At 43.5% G+C, this 20029-nt stretch overlaps 1 protein-coding gene across 1 annotated transcript in view; it reads left to right on the top strand.

The window, feature by feature from the left end:
- LOC147663379 (E3 ubiquitin-protein ligase TRIM39-like) overlaps positions 1-20029 on the top strand; it is a 209826-nt gene that overhangs the window by 13261 nt on the left and 176536 nt on the right. The window contains exon 2 of the mRNA XM_086950483.1: positions 2257-2352. Coding sequence (XP_086806609.1) covers positions 2257-2352 — 96 coding nt within the window. The remainder of the gene's footprint in view (positions 1-2256; positions 2353-20029) is intronic.

Raw genomic sequence — 20029 nt, 5'->3', positions numbered from 1 at the left:
TTAGCGCAGAGGAACTCGCTGCGGCTTTATCCAACATGCACGCCGGTCGCGCGCCTGGCCCCAATGGCTTCCTTAGTGACTTCCTAGTGACACATGGCGCAGTTCGGCCACATCTGTTGGATGTACTCCATGAGGCTCGGGAGCAGCACATCTTACTTCCTGATTGGTTCCATGCCGAGATAGTGGTGTTCCTTAAACCAGGCCAACCCCCAGAAGAACCATCTTCTTACCACCACATCCTCCTCCTACATTTTGAACCCAAACTGTTGGGTAAGGTCCTTGCTGACCGCCTCCACATGTGTATCCACAAACTGATCCACCCCGACCAGGCCAGCTTCATGCCGCATCGGTCTACTCAGCACAATATTAGACCGGTATAGATAAGGCGTTAGATTCCCTGAGTTGGACATATTTTTTTCAGCTCCTCCGATCTCTCAACTTTGGCCTACGCTTTTTGTCTTACATACAATGATTACACACAGAGCTCTCAGCCTCTGTGCGTGGAGCAGGCTTCCGGTCAGCACCCTTCCCAATACATCTGGGTACTAGGCAGGGTTGCCCCTTGCATACATTGCTATTTGCGCTCGCCATAGAGCCCTTAGCTACATGGGTGCAGCGCGACCCGTTAATTTGTCGGTATGAATAGTCACTAGACCGGTCCGACAGTATTGTGCTATATGCAGACAAGGTGTTATTCTTTTTAACCGATCCCAGATTTTCCCGCCCCCGGATTCTCCAGATATTTTGGGTGTTTGAGGAGACCTCCAGCCTTGGAGACAATCCAGCGAAGTCAGTGTTCGTTCCAGTATGCGGTCACCATGAGCGCGTCTCCAGGGCTTCGCAGTACTCTCACGCAACCAAGGGCTTCAAATATCCGGGGATCTTCATATCCCCTTGTCCCACGATATCTTGGGCACATTAAATCAATCCGTGCACGTGGTTCGCCCAGGTTAATGCACTCCTTAACAATTTCCTATGGGGAGGGGGCATCGTCAGTGTTGCGCTACGACGCTCCGAACCTGCACCCAGTCGACGTACTGTGGCGGGATTGCGGTGGCTGATTTTATATATACATATATATCTCTACCATGTGGCATCTCATCTGTTGAATATCAACGAGTGGTGGTACAGCTCATACACCGATCCATCGTTTGCTGTGGAGTGACAAGCAATAAAGGGTACCATCCCCCCCCCCCTTGAGCCTCCTCCACAGTCGTAAAAACCTTGGCCACTCAACCCCCACCTGCAGAACTGTCATCCAGCTCTGGCGTTATATCATGAATAAAATGGGCTGGGATGGGAGCATGACGCAGACAGCCCCTCTGTGGAAGGGTACCTACTTGCGACCTGTCGCCGAACTTCCAGGTTTCCGAGCCTGGGACCTCATTGGACTCTCTACCCTGAGTGACATCCTGCTGGGACCAACTCTCAAATCGTTTCAGCAACTGCAGATAGAATATCACTTGCACTGGACTCAGTTTTACAAATATCTGCAGCTGAGACACGCCCTGACTCCCTAATCTGTTCGCTGGAGGTCTACCAGAATTTCACACCCTTGAGGGAGGTTTACTAATGGGGGATCTTGGCACGCATAAGATCCGGCAAATCTGCCAGACATTGACTACCCATACCCAAACCACAGTACAAAAAACCCTGGATGCATGGAAAGCTGACATCCACGACTTTACAGACGATGCCTGGACTGAGGCTCTAACTAGTCACGACTTGCCACTATATTTTTGGGCCTCACACTTGCCAAGCAGGGCATTGCCCAAACGAGGAAGGGTACCTCCCCTCCATCAATGGGTGGGTGGAGAAAGGCCGCAAACAAATGCATGGAGGCTGAAATCGCAGTGTATCAGGCGCGTGGTTGTCCACAAAAATATGGTCTCACTGGGCAACATACCGCAGCATAGACTTGCCTCCCATCCGACCCTCCCTAAAGGAGGCAATCAAATCAAACTGGACCAATATTTAGGTAAGATGAGTCGCTCTGTCATCTAAACATGTACACCTGAACATTTTACTGATAGTGAAACATATAGTAGCCTGTGCCAAGTTTAGTTATTGGGCCTGTATGTTCACAGGCAATGTTGTTTGAATATAATTGGTACCATCTCATATAAACTGTATCCAAAATGTATGCTTCGAGCTCTGCCCGCTATGTACCGTTAAAGCCAATCAAATGTATTAATAATAAAAAAAAGACTGCACTCCATATATCTACACTTATTTCTTGCACTTTCATCTCTGCAGGTAAAACTTCAAGAGTGGCTGTGTCTTCTGAAGAAAGAGGACAAATATTTTCAGGAGTCTAAAATCAAGGAAGTAGAACAGTATCAAACCATGAGGGTGAGTGGCTGCAGTGACTGTTGTGTCTCTGTGTGTCTGTGTATGTCCCTGCCCATGTCTTTTTATGACCTCTTAGAGTTCAAGTACACAGAGGCTGATGAGTCACCCTACAAACTGTGTCATGGTCCCCAGCAAATTAATATACTGACAGGAGTCACTGCACTTATATTTGGAATGCATTCGGCCAAGGGTTCATCCTAAAAATCATAAAATCAAGAATTACTCTTCTGATACTAAGGTAGTACTTACACACCCTCACTGTGTGTGTTAGAGTATGTGCGCAGGTGTGGCATTATCTGACTGGGAGTACGTGCCAGTGTGTGTGTGTGTGTGTGGGTGTGTGTGTGTGTGTATATATGTGTGTGTGTGTGGGCGTGCATATGTGTGTGCGTGCATGTTCACACTTAGACACGTGTCTAAGTATTTGTTCAAGTATGGATGGCCTTGGAGTTATCTGATGGAGTGCATGCATGTCTGAGCTTCTCTATATCTGTCTGTTGTTTGGGCTTGGATTAGTGCTTGTGTATATGCATATATAGGTTTTGAGACAAAGTATGCAAATACATGTGTGTGTCTATGTGCATGTGTGGTTGAGGGTTGTGTATGCTTTAGTCTGTGGGTTTGTACTTGCGAATGTGGATGCTTCTATGAGTTTGCGTATCACAAGGTGTTATATATGCATAAGTCTGGAGTTACACAACCATGAGATTTTATATGCATTTTTGTGTGAGTGTATATATATGTATGGATGTGTAATTTTGTGCCTGCATGGACTGAAGATATCCATCTGTGAGTCTTTACAAGGTTTGTGTGTGAGTTTGCACATTAATGTGTGCATTTGTATGAGTGTGTACCTCTGGGAGTGTGTATGCATGGATCTGGAGTTATACATCTGTGTGACTTTATATGCATCTGTGTGGGAGTATATATATGCATGGTTGTGTGCTTCTGTGCTGTGAGTCTGTGCATGCATGGACTGAGGATATCCACCTGTGAGTTTGTACAAGGTTTGTGTGTGAGTCGGGAAATGTATGCATGCTTCTGTGTGGGTGTGTACCTCTGTGGGTTGTGCATGCTGGGATCGGTAATGATCTATACATCCATCAGACTGAGCAAGCCTGGTGTAAGCCTCTTCCTAAACAAAGGTTTTATCAGTGTAATCATGCTATGGTATTGTATATACATCAACAAACCACAGAACATCCAAAAGAGTTCATCTAAGTAATAAAACAATGATCAACCACAGTACATCAGAGCACACCTGCTCACTAAATCTATGATCCAATAAGATAGTGAGACAAAAAATGGTGGAGATTCTTTCACAAGATGCGTTCCAATTGTCCTTGTCAAGTGTCCTTTCAATAAAGTTTCAAGCACAATCCTGAATCAGGTCTTATCCGTTTTTACTTCTATTTTCAATTTTCCAAACACACGAAGAACAACAGCAGCCGACGCGCTTTTCGCCCACTAAAACAATACATATTCAATTCAGGGCCTTGAAAAAGCCCAGTGGGCGAAAACCGGCGTCGGCTGCTGTTGTTCTTCATGTGTTTAGAAAATTGGAAATAAAAGTCAAACGGAAAAGACCTGATTCAGGATCGTGCTTCAAACTTTATTGAAAGGACACTTGACAAGGACAATTGGAGTGCATTTTGTGGAAGAATCTCCACCATTTTTTGTCTCACTATCTTGTTGGATCATAGATATAATGATCGGGTGTGCTCTGATGTACTGTGGTTGATCACTGTTCTTGACTTTGTAGTCCTAGAGATGAAAATACCCTGGTGGGTGGGTATTACAACATTATATGAGCACCCCTTAGTAGTACGTTTGAAAATCAACACCTAGACTTAGTATGTCAATAGATGTGCAGATCAATAAGTAAACCCACTAAATTCTTTGGATGTGATAATTAATAAAACAAGCCTGGAAGCTGCAACATTGTGTACATGAGTTTTAACCCAAGAATAGTTCATCTAAACCAAGTGCCCTCTAAATTTAGCACGTTTGAGGACATTTACATTCCCTTCTTCAGGATATATGCATTTCTAATTCTAGAAATGAAATGGGCACAGCTCAGCTTCAGCCTCTGACCTAGGACATTCTCTGTTTTGCTCAACCATCATTGTAAGATTTTCCTGCAACACTCTTATTAATCAGCCATAGTTTGACACGTCCTCTTTTATGTCTTCATTAGACCTCTCTTACAGGGATACGCCATAGCTGACTGGAATGTCCCAGGACATCTAGTGCACCCAGCTCTGCCTCAGAATGGGAGAAGGGGCAGGTTTGTAACGTGGAAGCCTCTTCAGCAGTGGTGCACATTTATCACCACTCTGACACTGCCATTGGTTGTGATATTTAAGTATTCAACAGAGGGTGTCTGTAGATATACATTTAACAAGGGTGTCATTGCCATAAACCTTTTATGGTATCTTATAAACCCTCCTACACTTTTCATGAAGTGCTTCTCCTAATGTGCACTCTTCATTCTTTAGTGGTTGTTACCTCACTTGTCGCTATACCCCTGATAGGATTGACAGCTGAGTGCCCGTTCATTGCTGTAAAACACTGTGCACCAGATCCTAGCCCTGGACACGAGTCTCAGGGTTTGAGCACGGCCAGACCACGAACAGGGGCAGAAGTGATGAAGGTCAGAGAGGGGCTGATGGACATGTTGGTTGAGGTTGTTTGCCTCTGGTGTCCTGAGGTCTGTCCTACAGTGGCTATGAAACACGCCGCGGATATCCCTTTCTGCACTTGACTCTCAGGATAGCAAGGTCGAGGAGTCAGGCTCTCAGAACCCAACAGTCAATCACAGACACAATAATGTTATGGCTAGCCTAATACTTATCTTTAGTAAGAAAAAATATTTTAAGGTCACAACAAAAAATACCACCCAGTTCAATAAAGGTTCAATTACACGTTTGCACTGTATGATCCCCAGAATAGCGCAGCGGACCTTTGGTAGCCTCTTCCCTCTGTAAGAGTTCTAGATTAATCAAGCACAGACTCTGGGGTACCCTACTGACTACTATGTACATCAGTTCAGTGACTTTTGCCTCAAAAAGTTCACCCATGCAAAAACTATATTTTTCAGACTGCACATTCCTCTGCCCTGCTATACGTACTTGGTGGTGATGTGCTCGGAGTACCATTTCCTATAGCACAAGCTTTAATTGTACGGAGCTGAAGGGCATCCTCATTGGAGCCGATGACTGATAGTTAATCAGTTTGTCATGTCTCCATCATGCCATTGTCATTTACAGTGTGGGCTTCAAGGACAGTTGCACAAAGATGCTCGATGATAGTAGTCGCAACCATGTGGTATAGAGTTTCAACGAGCCTACATACACTGCAAATAATTCTCGATACCTTAGAATAGAAGTTGACATGGAAACTGGAATACAAAAGACAAGGTTATTAGGAACCCATGGGGTGATGGTACAATCGAACAGCACTCTTCGGTAATGCAAGAAGTATCACCCCGAACAGAAGGCACATGGCCCTTTTATACCCATGCAAGGGTTTAAAAAGTAGGCGGCACACACATAAAACTATTTCATGTACATATAAGGACATTTTTGGAACACATCCAACATTTGGGAGGAGTTTAGCAACTTGACCAGTTGGGGAAACATCTTTCAACAGTGATCGATTAGTAACAGATGTGATTTAATTGCGCATGCGCAAACCTTGACCACGAGCTAATTATAGCCTGTTGCTGGGCAGACCATGTGGTCAACTAGCGAGGAGGTAGGACAAAGAGCATGGTGACCACGAGGCAATGTAGACACTCAAAATGGAGACCGTGAATACAAAATGGCCTTCGAAAACCGGTCAACCTAACAACGAAAACTCGCGTAGCTTCAGCGAATGCTAGCCTAATTGGTTAACAAACGGAACATAGTGTGAGACCACATTGTTGCAATTATTGGACATAGTATTGTCAATAGTTTCCAACCCCACGTGGTGATTAATGTCCAGATCCAACCCGAAAATGTCCATGTACCATTCCCAGGATGAATTTCAGCAGCAATCTTAAGTAATTTAGAAATTGCATCATATACAGATGGCGAATTATCAGGTACAAACACGCAGCAACTACTTCCGATAATGCGACATGCACCTCCTCGGTCAGCTGATATAACGTCTAGAACCATACGGTTCTGGAGCATAACAATTCTAGCAATTTGAAGCTCTTCTGTAATATTTCCTAATGCCATAGCAGTTTGATTAGCAACAGCTTCTACAATACGTGTTAGTCGTCTCACTTTTCTACTGTTTAAGGCACCCCCTACAAAAGCAAACATGCCCAAATTAAAATCGACATATTGTTGTAGTGAGGTATCGGTTTGGTCTATATTGTCTACACTTATACTTCTCTTCACTCTATTTATAATTAATTCATGATACAATACAGCATTTTTATGGTACATTTCAGGTGCTATAAACACAGGGGGCAGTATAAACGATACATAACATATCCCTGACCATCCCATTGGAAGTCGATGGTATCCTTTATTCCCGCAAATAAAGAAAGTATTACACGAAGTCACAAATGTAACATCATTCTTTCCATCAAATGCTAGTACTGTGGTGCATTCCCTTTCCCCAACTGGAATTGTTCCTTCATTTTTAATACATAGGTCTGCTTTAGCTTTAATAACAGATATTACTAATAAATCAGACATATTTGTTCTTGTATTGGTAAAGACGTGTGGTGAGGATACATTGTCCGGTCGGTATTCTTCCCACTCCAATTTAGTTCCTTTCGCTTGTGGGTAACCATTTTCATCCTGATGGCAAACTTGGTTGAGACAGAAAAGAAGTCCACACTTTGATGGCCATCTTAAAGTGAACAAAAGTGCATACCAAGCACAGCAAGAACCATTGTGAGAGAAGGGAAGAGGAATAAGAGGCGTTCCTCCTTTCTTTTGATGACCTGGTAACATTCCGCACACCCAACAGTTTGTAATGTTCTTAGTATTGTGCGTATGATGCAGCATCTGGATGAGTGTTATTCAAATAAGTCTGTCTATGCTTTTGCTCATGGTATGGCAGAGAAAAATGGAAATGCTCAAGTGGAACAGGAGTAGTGGTAAACAAATATTCTCGTGCTGGAGCCACTCTTTCTGTAAACCAAGCTGTTGTCACTATAACCACCAAAGCAACAGCAAAACATACAACACAAATGATCTTCTTGTTTTTTATTCTGATAGCAGCGTGAACAGGCTTCCTGTAAAAACTTAACAAAATAAAATGAGCGCTGAGCCCAAGGGCCAGCCGTTGATTTCTTCAACGAGAATCAAGACGGGTGTCGCTGTACTAAGCAGGGCTTGCCACTTCGGCATTCCGTTCCACAAACCCCGGGGGGTAGCTCAACCAGTCTTGTTCGCAGCAGATTCTTTTCTTGGCCTTCGATGGTATCTCGATGCTCCAGGAGTAGTGTGGTCCGGGAAGACTTCCTAAGATTCGTCGGGCGTGATGGCTGGACTCCTCTCCGCATCCCAGATGTCTCGGTAGTCGGACAACACAGCAGGTTTCACCAAGTCGGCGGAGGCATGGCGACAATGGGTGGTGTTGATCCACCTTTTCCAGTTCGTCACTCACACTGCTGTTCTCGTTGCCAGAAGGACCTGCTCCAGTCCACCCCACCTTGGCTCTAGACTGCTCGACCTCTCAAAAGATCGGACCATCACGTGGTCGCCAGGTCGGAGATCATGAGCCTCACCCGTAGATCTGTCTGGAAGAACCTCTCAAACCTGTTGATGAATAGAAAGTAAATCATTTGTTGAGTGTGCCAGATAGTCACTCATCAATATGCAAGGCACATCACGTAAAGAGCGTGGTTTAGGAACTCCTCAAATATTCTTAGGCCCCCCAAACACTACCTCATAAGGTATAAGACCTGACCGTGAATGGGGCACTGATCTTATAGATAATAACGCCAGAGGTAGAGTGTCCGGCCATTTCAAGGACGTGGAGGCCACAATCCCCGCTAGCTTAAGTTTTAGAGTAGCATTGTATCGTTCCACCAGTCCTGCTGACTGCGGATGAAACGCAGCATGACATTTTTGTTTTATTCCTAATCCTTTCACGACATACTCCACAACTTTCCCCACGAAATGAGGTCCATTGTCGTCCACAAAAATTTACAAACACCATACCTAGGGAAATATTCCTTCAGTAACACCTTGGCTGTAGTCAATGCTGTATTATCCTTCGTAGGGTAGGCTTCTATCCATTTACTGAAAGCACATACCACTACTAGGACGTACTTCAGATTGTTACAGCTCTCAAGTTGTATGTAATCCATCTGCAATACTTCAAATGGTGTAGTCGGTGGAGCAAACCCTCCTGTAGGAGTGGGTGCCCCTTTTCCAGAATTATGCTGCAAGCATATCAAGCAGGACTGTACTACTCTCTTAGCCGTACTGGCAATCTCAGGATGCTCCCAAACTCGTGCAAGCAATTTAGTGATTGCGAGAGCTCCAACATGTGCCAGTCCATGTGCCATTTGAACCATTGGTTGTAAATAGGCCGCAGGCAATTTCCATTTTTACATGTCCTTGCTACGCCAACAAACTTCATCATCCAGTACTCCTTCTGTAGACCACTGTTTCAGTTCTACTTCCTCTCTAACATCATGCCATCTCTCAGCCTGAGATTTTACCACATACATGGGGCAACATTTTGTCGCATCGCAGTTTCGTGAGCTGTTTGGTCAGCGAAAGCATTACTTTGCCCTATTTTATCATCTGGCAATTTCAAGCATGATCCATCAACCCACAGTTCTCCCTCAACATCTGCAAGGGGTGTATCTTGCAAATCAATGTGACTCTTTGTTTGTTCCTCAGTAAGAAAAATACAATCGTGTCATTCTTTCGACTGAGACTCCGATGCAGGATATGGCAGCAAAGCAGCTGGATTTAAGGTCGCGCACCTCTTCAAAGTAATATGAGGCAACAGCAACGTTAATTCATATCCTGTCAGACGGGAACTAGTTAAATGCTGTGTTTTCATTTGATTCAACAAAGCATCTACTGCATGGGGTACTAGCACCAACAATTTGTGTGACAAAACTATTCCTTCACTTTGCAGTATAGATACAGCTGTTGCTGCAGCTGATCGAAAACACCCAGGTAACCCTCGTGCAACAGGATCAAGTACTGCTGAAAAGTATGCACAAGGACGCTGTTTATCACCGTGTGTCTGCACTAAAACTGACAATGCGCACCCATCGTTCTATTGTACATAAAGTGTAAAGGTCTTTGTATAATCTGGTGTGCCTAACACTGGTGCAGAGCAAAGAGCTTATCTTAACTGATGGAAAGTATTCTTACATTCATCTGTCCATGAAAGGGGAATCGGAGTGTCTTTTGACAACAGTGCTAACAAGGGTTTTACAATATGTGAAAATCCTAATATCCATTGTCTACAAAATGAAGTCCACCCAATGAAGGCACGAACATCTTTCTGAGTGGAAGGCACTGGTGTGTCTAAGATTGCTTGAATATGATTTGGTGTCAGTGCACACCCCTCCTTAGACAGAAGATGGCCTAAATAGGTCACCTTCGGTCTACAATATTGTAATTTCTTTTGTGACACTTTATGATGGTGCATGGCAAGAAAAGAGAGCAAAGATAAAGTACTCTTCTCAAATTGTTCAGGGGTGTCGGCTGCCAACAATAAGTCATCGACGTATTGAATGAGAGCCACTCCTTGCGGTAACCCGAAAGAATCGAGCTGCCTCTTCAATGCCCGACTATAAATACTTGGGCTTTCCATATAGCCTTGAGGAACTCTACAAAATCTGTACGATCGATTATTCAAAGTGAACCCAAATAGATATCGGCTATCAGGGTCAATAGGGATCGAAAAGAAAGCGTTCTTCAAGTCAATAACAGGAAACGTAGTAGCTTTAGGAGGAACCAAATTAAGCAGAGTAGTGATATCTGAAACCACTGGATATTGGGGCACTACAATTTTATTCACCTCCTTTTGATCAATAATGAAACGATAAATCCTAGTATCAGTGTCTTTTTCAAAATAGGGAGAATAGGACTATTGCAAACATTATAGGGGACTTCTTCCACAACACCAACCTCAATCAAATCCCTAATAATATGCGTCAGTGCTTCTTCGCCTTCTCGTGAAATCTTATATTGTGGCACCCGGGGCAACATGGACAGGAGGAATAACCATTTGTCCTACATCAGTATCAGAAGTGGCCAACAAAACACTCTGGAGGGAAGCTAATGCAGCATCTTCCTTAACAAGACACAATCTCTCAACCACTGGATAATTCTCATTCAAAATAACACGCACCCCTTCGGGGGAGCAGCGTATCGTAGCTCTAAAGTGTTTTAACATATCAAGGCCCACAATATTATCTGGTGTATTTGGAGACAATAAAAATGGACAGGGAGCAATGAACTTATCAAGGTGGAATGGAAGTGGTTGTGACAATGGGCTAAGGGAAGATGTTCCATCGAACCCAATTGATGTAATTGTTGTGCCAGACAGGGGAGCCCTCTGAACCAATTGTTTGGACAAGGCGCTACGAGTAGCTCCTGTATCGACCAGAAACTGATCAGTGGAACCCAAAACATGTGCTGTAATATATGGACCCCTCTGATCTACTGGAACTTCAACCGATTCCATACCCCATCTTAGGCAATCCTATGCATGAATAGCATCTTGGAATTCAGGAGACCCACAGTTAGATATTTGATACTGATTTCGCCTATCAAAAGTATTGTACCCATCCTGTCTACGCCCACTGTATTCAAACCTAGCACGATCCTTTGTACTCCCTCTAGGGCCTGAATATCCGTTTCTGGTTCATACTTGGCCTCGGCCACGTTGATTCTGCTGGGCACGCAACACTGGACAATCTGAAAGCCAATGCCCAAACTGTTTGCAGTATGCACACTGATCTACAGAGAGACCAGGACGAGAATGAGACGAGCCATAAGACCCACGTCTACCTCTATCATTTCCTCTAGCAGGCAGGGCATAAACCTGAGCCAACATCCCTTTTGTTTTCAAATCTTTTGTCTTTTTATCATTTTCATTGGCCTCCAACTCCTGCCTCTCATAATATTGATCCATAGTCAAAAGAGAAGCAGGAGTTTAAGTGGTCCACAAGCTTTCACTAGCTTTCAATCGTTTAGCAATTTCTGTCAAGAGGTTCGCTACATACTTATCGACAAACAGATGCCTACCCGTATCATCTGTTAACGATTGACCGCTAAAGTCATGAAAAGCTTCCTCGAACCGCGTAAAGAAATCCGACACTGACTCATCTGCCTTTTGTTTACACGAGGCTAACATAGTCCAATCAATCTTTTTAGGCGGGATGAGCAATTTTAATTTATTCAAAATAGCTACTGGAAGATCCAAAATTAATACACACGGTTTACATGCGGGTTCCCTTTCTCTATCTAATCATTCCATTCTGCCCCCAAATTTGCCCTATCATTAGTTTTACGAATAGTCCTCCACATATCAGGGTGTAAAATCAACCCAAAAAATAGATCAATATCGACTAACGTCATAACGCAGGAACTAATAGCCCTCTCTACTTCTTCATAGAAAGCCGCTGGGTTTTTCCTCGGATCAGGCAATGCATTTTTAAGGTCCATAACATCCGTTCTATTCCACGGGGTATAAACCCTATTGTAAATAAAATAACCCTTTGCATCAACAAACAGTTTATTATCATCTGTACCTTGACCTTTAGGAGGGACATAAAAAGGTGCGGCTTCCTGCATAGGATTACGTGACCCTTATCTGATCCGAAGATAGCGGCTTCCTTTTCCACGGTTGGGGACTGAAGCGCAGCCGGATTCACTGATCTTTTCTCCTCTCGCAGTCGTGTTGCAGAATCTCGTACTTTGATCAGACGGTGAAGAAAATCATCTGTCTCTGCGAGAACAAAAACAGCATTACGCAATCTCTGATGATCATCTGCTACATCTTTAGATTCTATCTCAGGCGAATATTTCCTAAATCGTTCGATAATTTCTACTGCCAAATGTTCCCAAAAATATGACCGCTCCTTGTCCGACCACCCCTCCATACCCACTAAAACATCAAGAGTAGAAGCAGTATTAAGACTAATTTTACGAGTGAGAGATCGTAAATCAGAAGCACGAGGGGCAGGAAGCATGGAACGAGTACCCCGCCCTTCGTCCCGATCGTCAGAGGATTCGTCGTCATCCGGGGCCGTAGGCATTGCATATGGTGGTGGAGAACGATCTAATAATGAAAAATCATCGGGTAGAATATTAAGGACAGGATAAAGAGGGCGTCGAACAGGGAATTGACCATTAATCAGCAAATTATGCTCCCTGTCCTCCCTCTCTTTTTGCTCCTTTATTTCTTTATCCTGTAGCTGTAAAGCTTTGACATGGGCAGCCTTCCGTTGCTCTTTTTCAGCCAAGGCCTGCTCACTCTTCATTCGCTCACGCACCACTTTCTCCCACATACCACACAATCAAACATATCCTGTCTAGACCTGCGCTGAAACAAATACTGCTCCACATACTGAACCTTTCGTAAATCAAATGACCCATGCATTGGCCAGCGTAACTCAGGATCCTTACTGGTGTAGCGATGCCATAACGTACTATACATTATGGGAGGAAGTCCAAATTTAACATACATTTCCCTATTAGTTGTCCCCTCTGGGGGAGCCGGCTGTGATTCTTCTAATCGTAAACTATACGTAAAGTAGCACTTAAAGTATTTCACATAAGTTGTGCCGTTCAAATAAATATAAGATCAGAGAAATATCTCCACATTACTTGTCTATGTGAGGTGCACTCCACATATGATACAAAACATAGGTCCAAATGTTAGCTAATACAAATGTTATACAAATTCGAAAAGCCACAGTAAGTGTCAGTAGACTACCTTACCAATCCAAAGCTTACCAATAGTTTCAACCATCCAGATTCCAACTGCCAAGTTCCCGAATCGACCAAACGGCCACTGCACGGCAACCCAACGATCAAGATCTCAGTCGAGGACCGACATCGCCAGTCCTTCGGGCATCCGAGACGCCGATGATACAGATTCGGGTGCCAATTTGTGGTATAGAGTTTTAACGAGCCTACATACACCGCAAATAACTCTCGATAGCTTAGAATAGAAGTTGGCACGGAAACTGGAATACAAAAGACCAGTTTATTAGGACCCCATGGGGTGGTGGTACATTCGAACAGCACTCTTTGGTAATGCAAGAAGTATCACCCCGAACAGAAGGCACATGGCCCTTTTATACCCATGCAAGTGTTTAAAAAGTAGGCAGCACACACAATAGGATTTCATGTACATATAAGGACATTTTTGGAACACATCCAACATGTGGGAGGAGTTTAGCAACTTGACCAGTTGGGGAAACATCTTTCAACAGTGATCGATTAGTAACAGATGTGATTTGATTGCGCGTGCGCGAACCTTGACCACGAGCAAATTATAGCCTGTTGCTGGGCAGACCATGTGGTCAACTAGCAAGGACGTAGGACAAAGAGCATGGTGACCACGAGGCAATGTAGACACTCAAAATGGAGACCGTAAATACAAATTGGCCTCCAAAAACCGGTCAACATAACAACGAAAACTCGCGTAGCTTCAGCGAATGCTAACCTAATTGCTGCCAATTTACGACAACCGCATGGTCGAGTCTTTTTTTTTTTGTCCTCATATATGCCACCAGAATATATATGCTCTAGATGGGTCTCACTGTTGCCTCTTATACTGTTGTTTTTCGAGTCCGCCATGGAAAACAGTATCATAGCAGACAGCGAATTCCCAGAGGTAGGCTGCTTTCCTTATCCTACTCCTCCAGGCCTATTTTAGGCACCCTAGGCCTGGTGGAGGACAGGACCGACACAACCACAACCTCAGCGCTCTTAGCCAGGCTGCACTGGCTGCCTATCGCTGGGAGAATTAGATTTAAACTCCTTACTTTGGCGTTTAAAGCTCTCCATGCGATTGGCCCTCACTATCTGAGGAAGCGTATCGCTTTCTATGTGCCACGGAGGTCTTTGCGATCGGCCGAACTGGCCAAAATGGAGGTACCTGTGGTCAAACGTGTCCGGATGGGAGGTCGCTCCTTCCAACATGTGACAGCCTGCCTGTGGAATGAACTCCCACTTTCCCTTCGGAAAGCAAACAACCTCTTGGCTTTCAGGAAGGAGCTGAAGACTCTGTTCTTCACCAAGTAACCCGCGATAACTGTAGTGTGTCTGCCTTGGTTTTTTTCTGTTTCTAGGGGCCTCTTTGCTAAAGTGCCGGGACACCCTTTGGGGTAGCCGTGCGCTCTAAAAGTCTGGCTTACATTAACCTCTGGCATAATCACAGGACTGTTCACCTATTTATCCAGACCATCAGTTTAGACCAAACATTCTCAGTGTTCTCGCTGCGGCCAACCTGATCCATTTTACACACTTCCATTAAATACTTCAGACACACTGCGAATCTGGGGGGAGACGCTGACTTCCACTCCATGCAGATTTGTCTCCTTGCGATGTAAATGTAAATGTATTTGAGCTTATATAGCGCACAGCTACCCACAAAGGGTTTCCCGGCGCTTGCTTAGGGAACCCGTCCTGGTATTCCCCTGTGAGATAACCCCGACAGGGTATCCACAAGTTGAAAGCCAGGCATCCCGCCGCGAGGGGCCGTTGTGGAGATTAAGCAAGCTATTGCCCAGAGTCGCAGAGTGTGAACCCGTGAGTCGAGAAGGCACCGGAGTGAGAATTATCGAATCCGTGGAATTTTTGAGCTCAAGACCCGCCGAGGCGGGGAATTGAACCCTGGTCCAGGGCCGATCTCAGCTTCCGGGTCTGCCGCCTCTAACCCCTGAGCCACACTTCTTCACGCGATAACTATTGTGTAAAAAATGAATTGAGTGTCCAAGCTCTTGATATTATAGTCTTTCAATAGGCCAAAGAAGACTAATCTGCGAGAACACGTAATAGTTATTGAAAGTACATCCCCCAAAAAATCCGTTATCGCTTTCCAATAGTTTTGAATGACTGGACATTCCAAAAGAATGTGTATATCATCAGCAGCGTTATAATTACATCTGGGACAATAATAGTTGTTTCGTGTTATCTTATGCAGTTTGGCCGGAGTCCAATAGACTCTATGAGCCGTAAACAGGTGGTTGCGCCTTAAATTAGCAGGTTTAATTAGCCTCTGTGAGAGAGAAAAGGAATCTAACCATGCCTTACTGACTTCTTCAGGGGGCTCAGCTATACAATTTCCCCATAACTTTATTATCTCCAAGTACAGTTTACTCTCCTCTTCTTTGATCATTAAATTGTACCAAAATGATAGCTCCTTTACCCATCTCCCCCTTCTACCGATTGCATCGAGAATATCTGTATCTTCCTCCCTTTGCATATTTTGACTGGACCACCAGGCAGACAACTGGTAGTATTTAAACCTAGTCAGCCGTCCATCTGTAAGCTGTACTAACCTGTTCCAACTCACTAGGCCCGAATCTGCCCAGAGATTCCCCCCATTTTTTAAACCCAGCTGTTTTCAGGGGTTGTGATAGTTGATCCTGGAGGCATTGAGGTGTACCAGGAGAGTCCCATATTGGGGAGTGTGTGTGGTAATAGGGAATATTAAATGTCTTCCTCATGAACCCCCAATTTTTTAATGCAGTCTGTAAAATTTTAAGGCGAATTCTTTTAAAAAATTTCTGGTCTCCAAACTTGAAAATGAAGTAATCATGGTCATAAGGTTAATCTGTTAACAAGGCTTGAAACAGGCGGCCCTGCGATGATGTGTCTAGCTTATTTGTAAGAAGCCTAAAATTTTTAAAATGAAATGCATGACAGTATGTCAAAAGGTCAGGGAGGGCAAGCCCTCCTATTTTTAGACCCCTCCTCAATTTTTTCCATGCGATTCTTGTTGACTTGCAGGCCCATATAAAGGATCCGATTTTACCCTGTAGAGTGTTAATATCTTTCAGTGCGAATGATAAGGGGATGCAGTTAAATAAGAAGGTCAATTTAGGGAGAATTGTCATTTTAATAAGGTTGGCCCGACCATAGATGTTTAAAGGCAAGTTCCCCCATCTTGTTAAAGTTTTATTAATATCTTTAACCACCTTTTGCCAGCTGAGAGAGGTGATATCTTTTAAAGATTGAGTTAAGTAAATTCCCAGGTATCTCATATTTTGTTTTGCACCTACTATATGTGTGTTGTTATTCCACCCCATAATCTCTGTTTTATCTTTATTAATCTGGTACCCGGACAGTTTCCCAAATTCTTCCGATAGAAAAAATAACCTTGGGATTGCTACCAAGTGATCGGATGTATATAAAAGAAGATCGTCTGCGTACAGCGCCACCTTCAAAGGCAGGTTTCCAAGCTGAAATGGTTGAATGGTATTGTCCTCTCTAATCCCGCAAACGAAGGGCTCCATGTAAACATCAAACAAAAGGGGCGACAGAGGACAACCCTGCCTGGTACCTCGTGATATATTAAACCAATCAGATAAAATTCCGTTGACTAAGACCTTAGCCTTTGGGCAATGATATAAGGATCTGACCGCCTCTATAAAAAGTTGGGGGAACCCAAAGGCCGCCATTGTGGCCCATAGGTACTTCCAATTGACCTGATCGAAGGCCTTAGCCGCATCTATGGCAACCAACGCCAGTGGGAGATTCTTAGCGTTAGCATAGTCTATGGCCCCTATTGCTTGGAACGTTAGTTCATTTAACTGTCTCCCTGGAATAAAACCTCTCTGGTCAGGGTGGATTATAGATTTTATGACCTTTGATAGTCTAGTAGCTAAAATACCTGAGTAGATCTTCATGTCCGAGTTTAATAAAGAAATAGGTCTATAGGACTCTATTCTTTTCAAGTCTTTATTTGGTTTAGGTATAAGCGTTATAATGGCTTCTCCCCATGAAGAAGGTATAGAGTAGCCTTGGATCAATAAAAGATTGAAGAGTTCCCTTAATGGAGTTATTAATTGATCTTTATTGTCTGAATAGATCTCGACTGGCAACCCATCAGAACCTGCAGCTTTCCCCCTTTTCATTTTCTTCAATTGACCTAAAATTTCCCCCTCTGTTATCTCACTTTCCAAATATGCTTTATCCGATTCGGACATTTGCGGCAGATGTTTTATACTCAGGCAGGATTCTAAATCCACCCCCGTGGGATCTTTGTCTTCCGTGTAAAGACTCCTCATAAAGGACCTAGCTTCTTCTCTTATCTCTGCGTCTGTTTCTATCAAATCTCCTGACTGTCTATGCATTAGGGCTTTGATGTTATTTCTCGTTCTCTCTTCTCTGGCTTTCCAGGCAAGGAGAGCTCCACACTTCTCTCCATACTCAAAATTCTTTAGTCTGCTGGACTCCCATTTTTCTTTAAGAGTTTTTTCATCCACAATTTTTAACTGGAGCTGCAAGTCAACAAGTTCCTTCTCTAACAGATGTACTTCTCTAGAGTTTGTAAGAATTGCATTTTGTAATTTGAGATCCTTTCTAGTTATTGCTGCCAAATATTCCTTTCTTTTTATTTTTATACTTTTTCTCTTATGGTACATTAAAGAACTTAAGACACCCCTCAAGTAAGCCTTATAAGTTTCCCATACTGTCTGGGAGGAGGAGGATCCTGAATTTATTAAAAAGAATTCTGATGTTTTGTCTTTAACTACTACCTTTATCTGATTATCTAATAGGAATGATCTTTCCAGTGTCCACCTTGGTTTTGGTAAAGTTATATTCAGTTTAACTACCAATTCTAAAACAGCATGGTCCGATAGTCCTGAGGGCGTGAAGGAGAGATAGCTAATGTCCTTGAGAAGATGTTGGTCGACTAAGAAGTGGTCTATTCTGGAGTAGTTCTTGTATTTTTTACTATAAAAAGTAAAACCTGGTTGAGATCTATACTTTTTTCTCCAGACATCTACAAGAGTAAAGTCTTTCATTAAAACATCCAGGATGGCAAGGGATTTTAAGGGAGCATGATATTTAGCCCTAGAAGTTCTATCTAATTTTTGGTCGAAGACTAGATTAAAGTCCCCACCAAGGATTAGAGGGCCAGTTGTCGTAAATAGAGCCAATTCTAATTTGGAGAGCGGAACCGGATTGTCCTTGTTAGGACCATAGTACACTGCGATTGTATATGGGGTAGTTTGGATGTATACTTGTGCTACTAACCACCTGCCCGATTGATCCGTCTCGAAGCTTCTCAAGCTTATCCCGCTGTTTGCTCGAATTATGATAGAAACCCCCTAGTGACACCTGATTGCCTGGAACTGATTATATCTTCAACCCACCTACACTTTTTAAAAAGAGAATCACATACTGCTGCCTCCAAATGTGTTTCTTGTAGCATTATAATTTGGGTGTCTGAATGTCTTAAAAATTCACAGATTCTATTTTGTTTTATTTTTTCCCCTATACCGTTGATATTCCTTGACAGAACCTTAAACTTATACAGATTAATCATAATTCTGATGTACGCTCGTACCCATCCATTCCTTTATACGTCAAGCTTTTATTTATATATGAGGATTTTATTTTATTTTTCCCCCTAACTCCCCCCACCCATTGAACCCCTCCCCCCTGAGGAACCCCCCCCCTACATATCTGGCGATGACTTCGCCTTTCGGAGCAACCGAGTGGTGCCCTAGAACGGTTTACTATATTTAAGCGAGACAAATTAAATTACCAAGAAATCTTCATGTCCCCCATTCATCATACAGCCTACTTATACAATCATTTGCTTTTTTTTTTTTTTTTTGATTATTTCCTTCCTTTGTTTTCTTTCTTGAAGTACCTAGCTTATCTATCCAGTCCTATTCCTCCTGCTCACTCCTTAATCGGTCTAAAAGATTGTCGACCTCTTCTGGCTGTGTAAAGCTATATGTTTTGTTTTTCCACATAATCCTGAGCATGGCTGGAAATCTCATCTGGACATGTGCTCCCAATGACCTTAAGTCCGGCATTCTAGTGCCCAACTCCCATTGTCTTTGCGCAGTTCTTGCACCAATGTCAGACCTGATAAAATAGGGGCTAGACTTATAACGTAGATCTGTTTTCGTAAGGGATCGCCCTAAGATAAGCTCTTTAACGCTGTATGTCTGAAAGTTTATAAGTATTTTCCTGGGAGTTTTCCTGTCAGTACGCCGCTTGTAGGGGTCTCTATGTACCCTCTGGATTTCTTCCTCCAAATTTATGTCCGGACGATCATTTAAAACGCCGTGTCAGGTCCAAGGGTCCTCAGGATCTCACGATGCTCTATGGGGTCCACCTCTCGACAGCCCCTGGGTCTGAATGTGAACAGACACAGAGGAATGATCGAGCGAGGGATAATCAGGAAGGGAAGGAAGGGAGCAGCTGGGAAGGGAAGCTGAAACGAGAACAAGGCACCATGAGACAAGCACAGACTTATATACAATTCACTTATCAGTAACCTTTATCCCCACCCTAGTGTGAAGTGAATGCGGTATACCTGGATAGGAATAATTGGATGGCTTTGCCTGGCAATCAGAAAAGTTGGACTTGATGATATTTCTAAAACACAAGAACCCTTTGGTCAGTTTCTTCCCTCAGTAATGTTTAGTACACTAAACACAACAGTATAAAGTACATACCAACATAAATGTCTAATATGGCTTCAACAGGGGTCA

Source organism: Lissotriton vulgaris, unplaced genomic scaffold (assembly GCF_964263255.1).
Source record: "Lissotriton vulgaris unplaced genomic scaffold, aLisVul1.2 SCAFFOLD_1032, whole genome shotgun sequence".
NCBI classification, from domain to species: domain Eukaryota; kingdom Metazoa; phylum Chordata; class Amphibia; order Caudata; family Salamandridae; genus Lissotriton; species Lissotriton vulgaris.
Note: the sequence above shows the minus strand (reverse complement) of the source record. Positions and strands in the feature narration are given on the sequence as shown.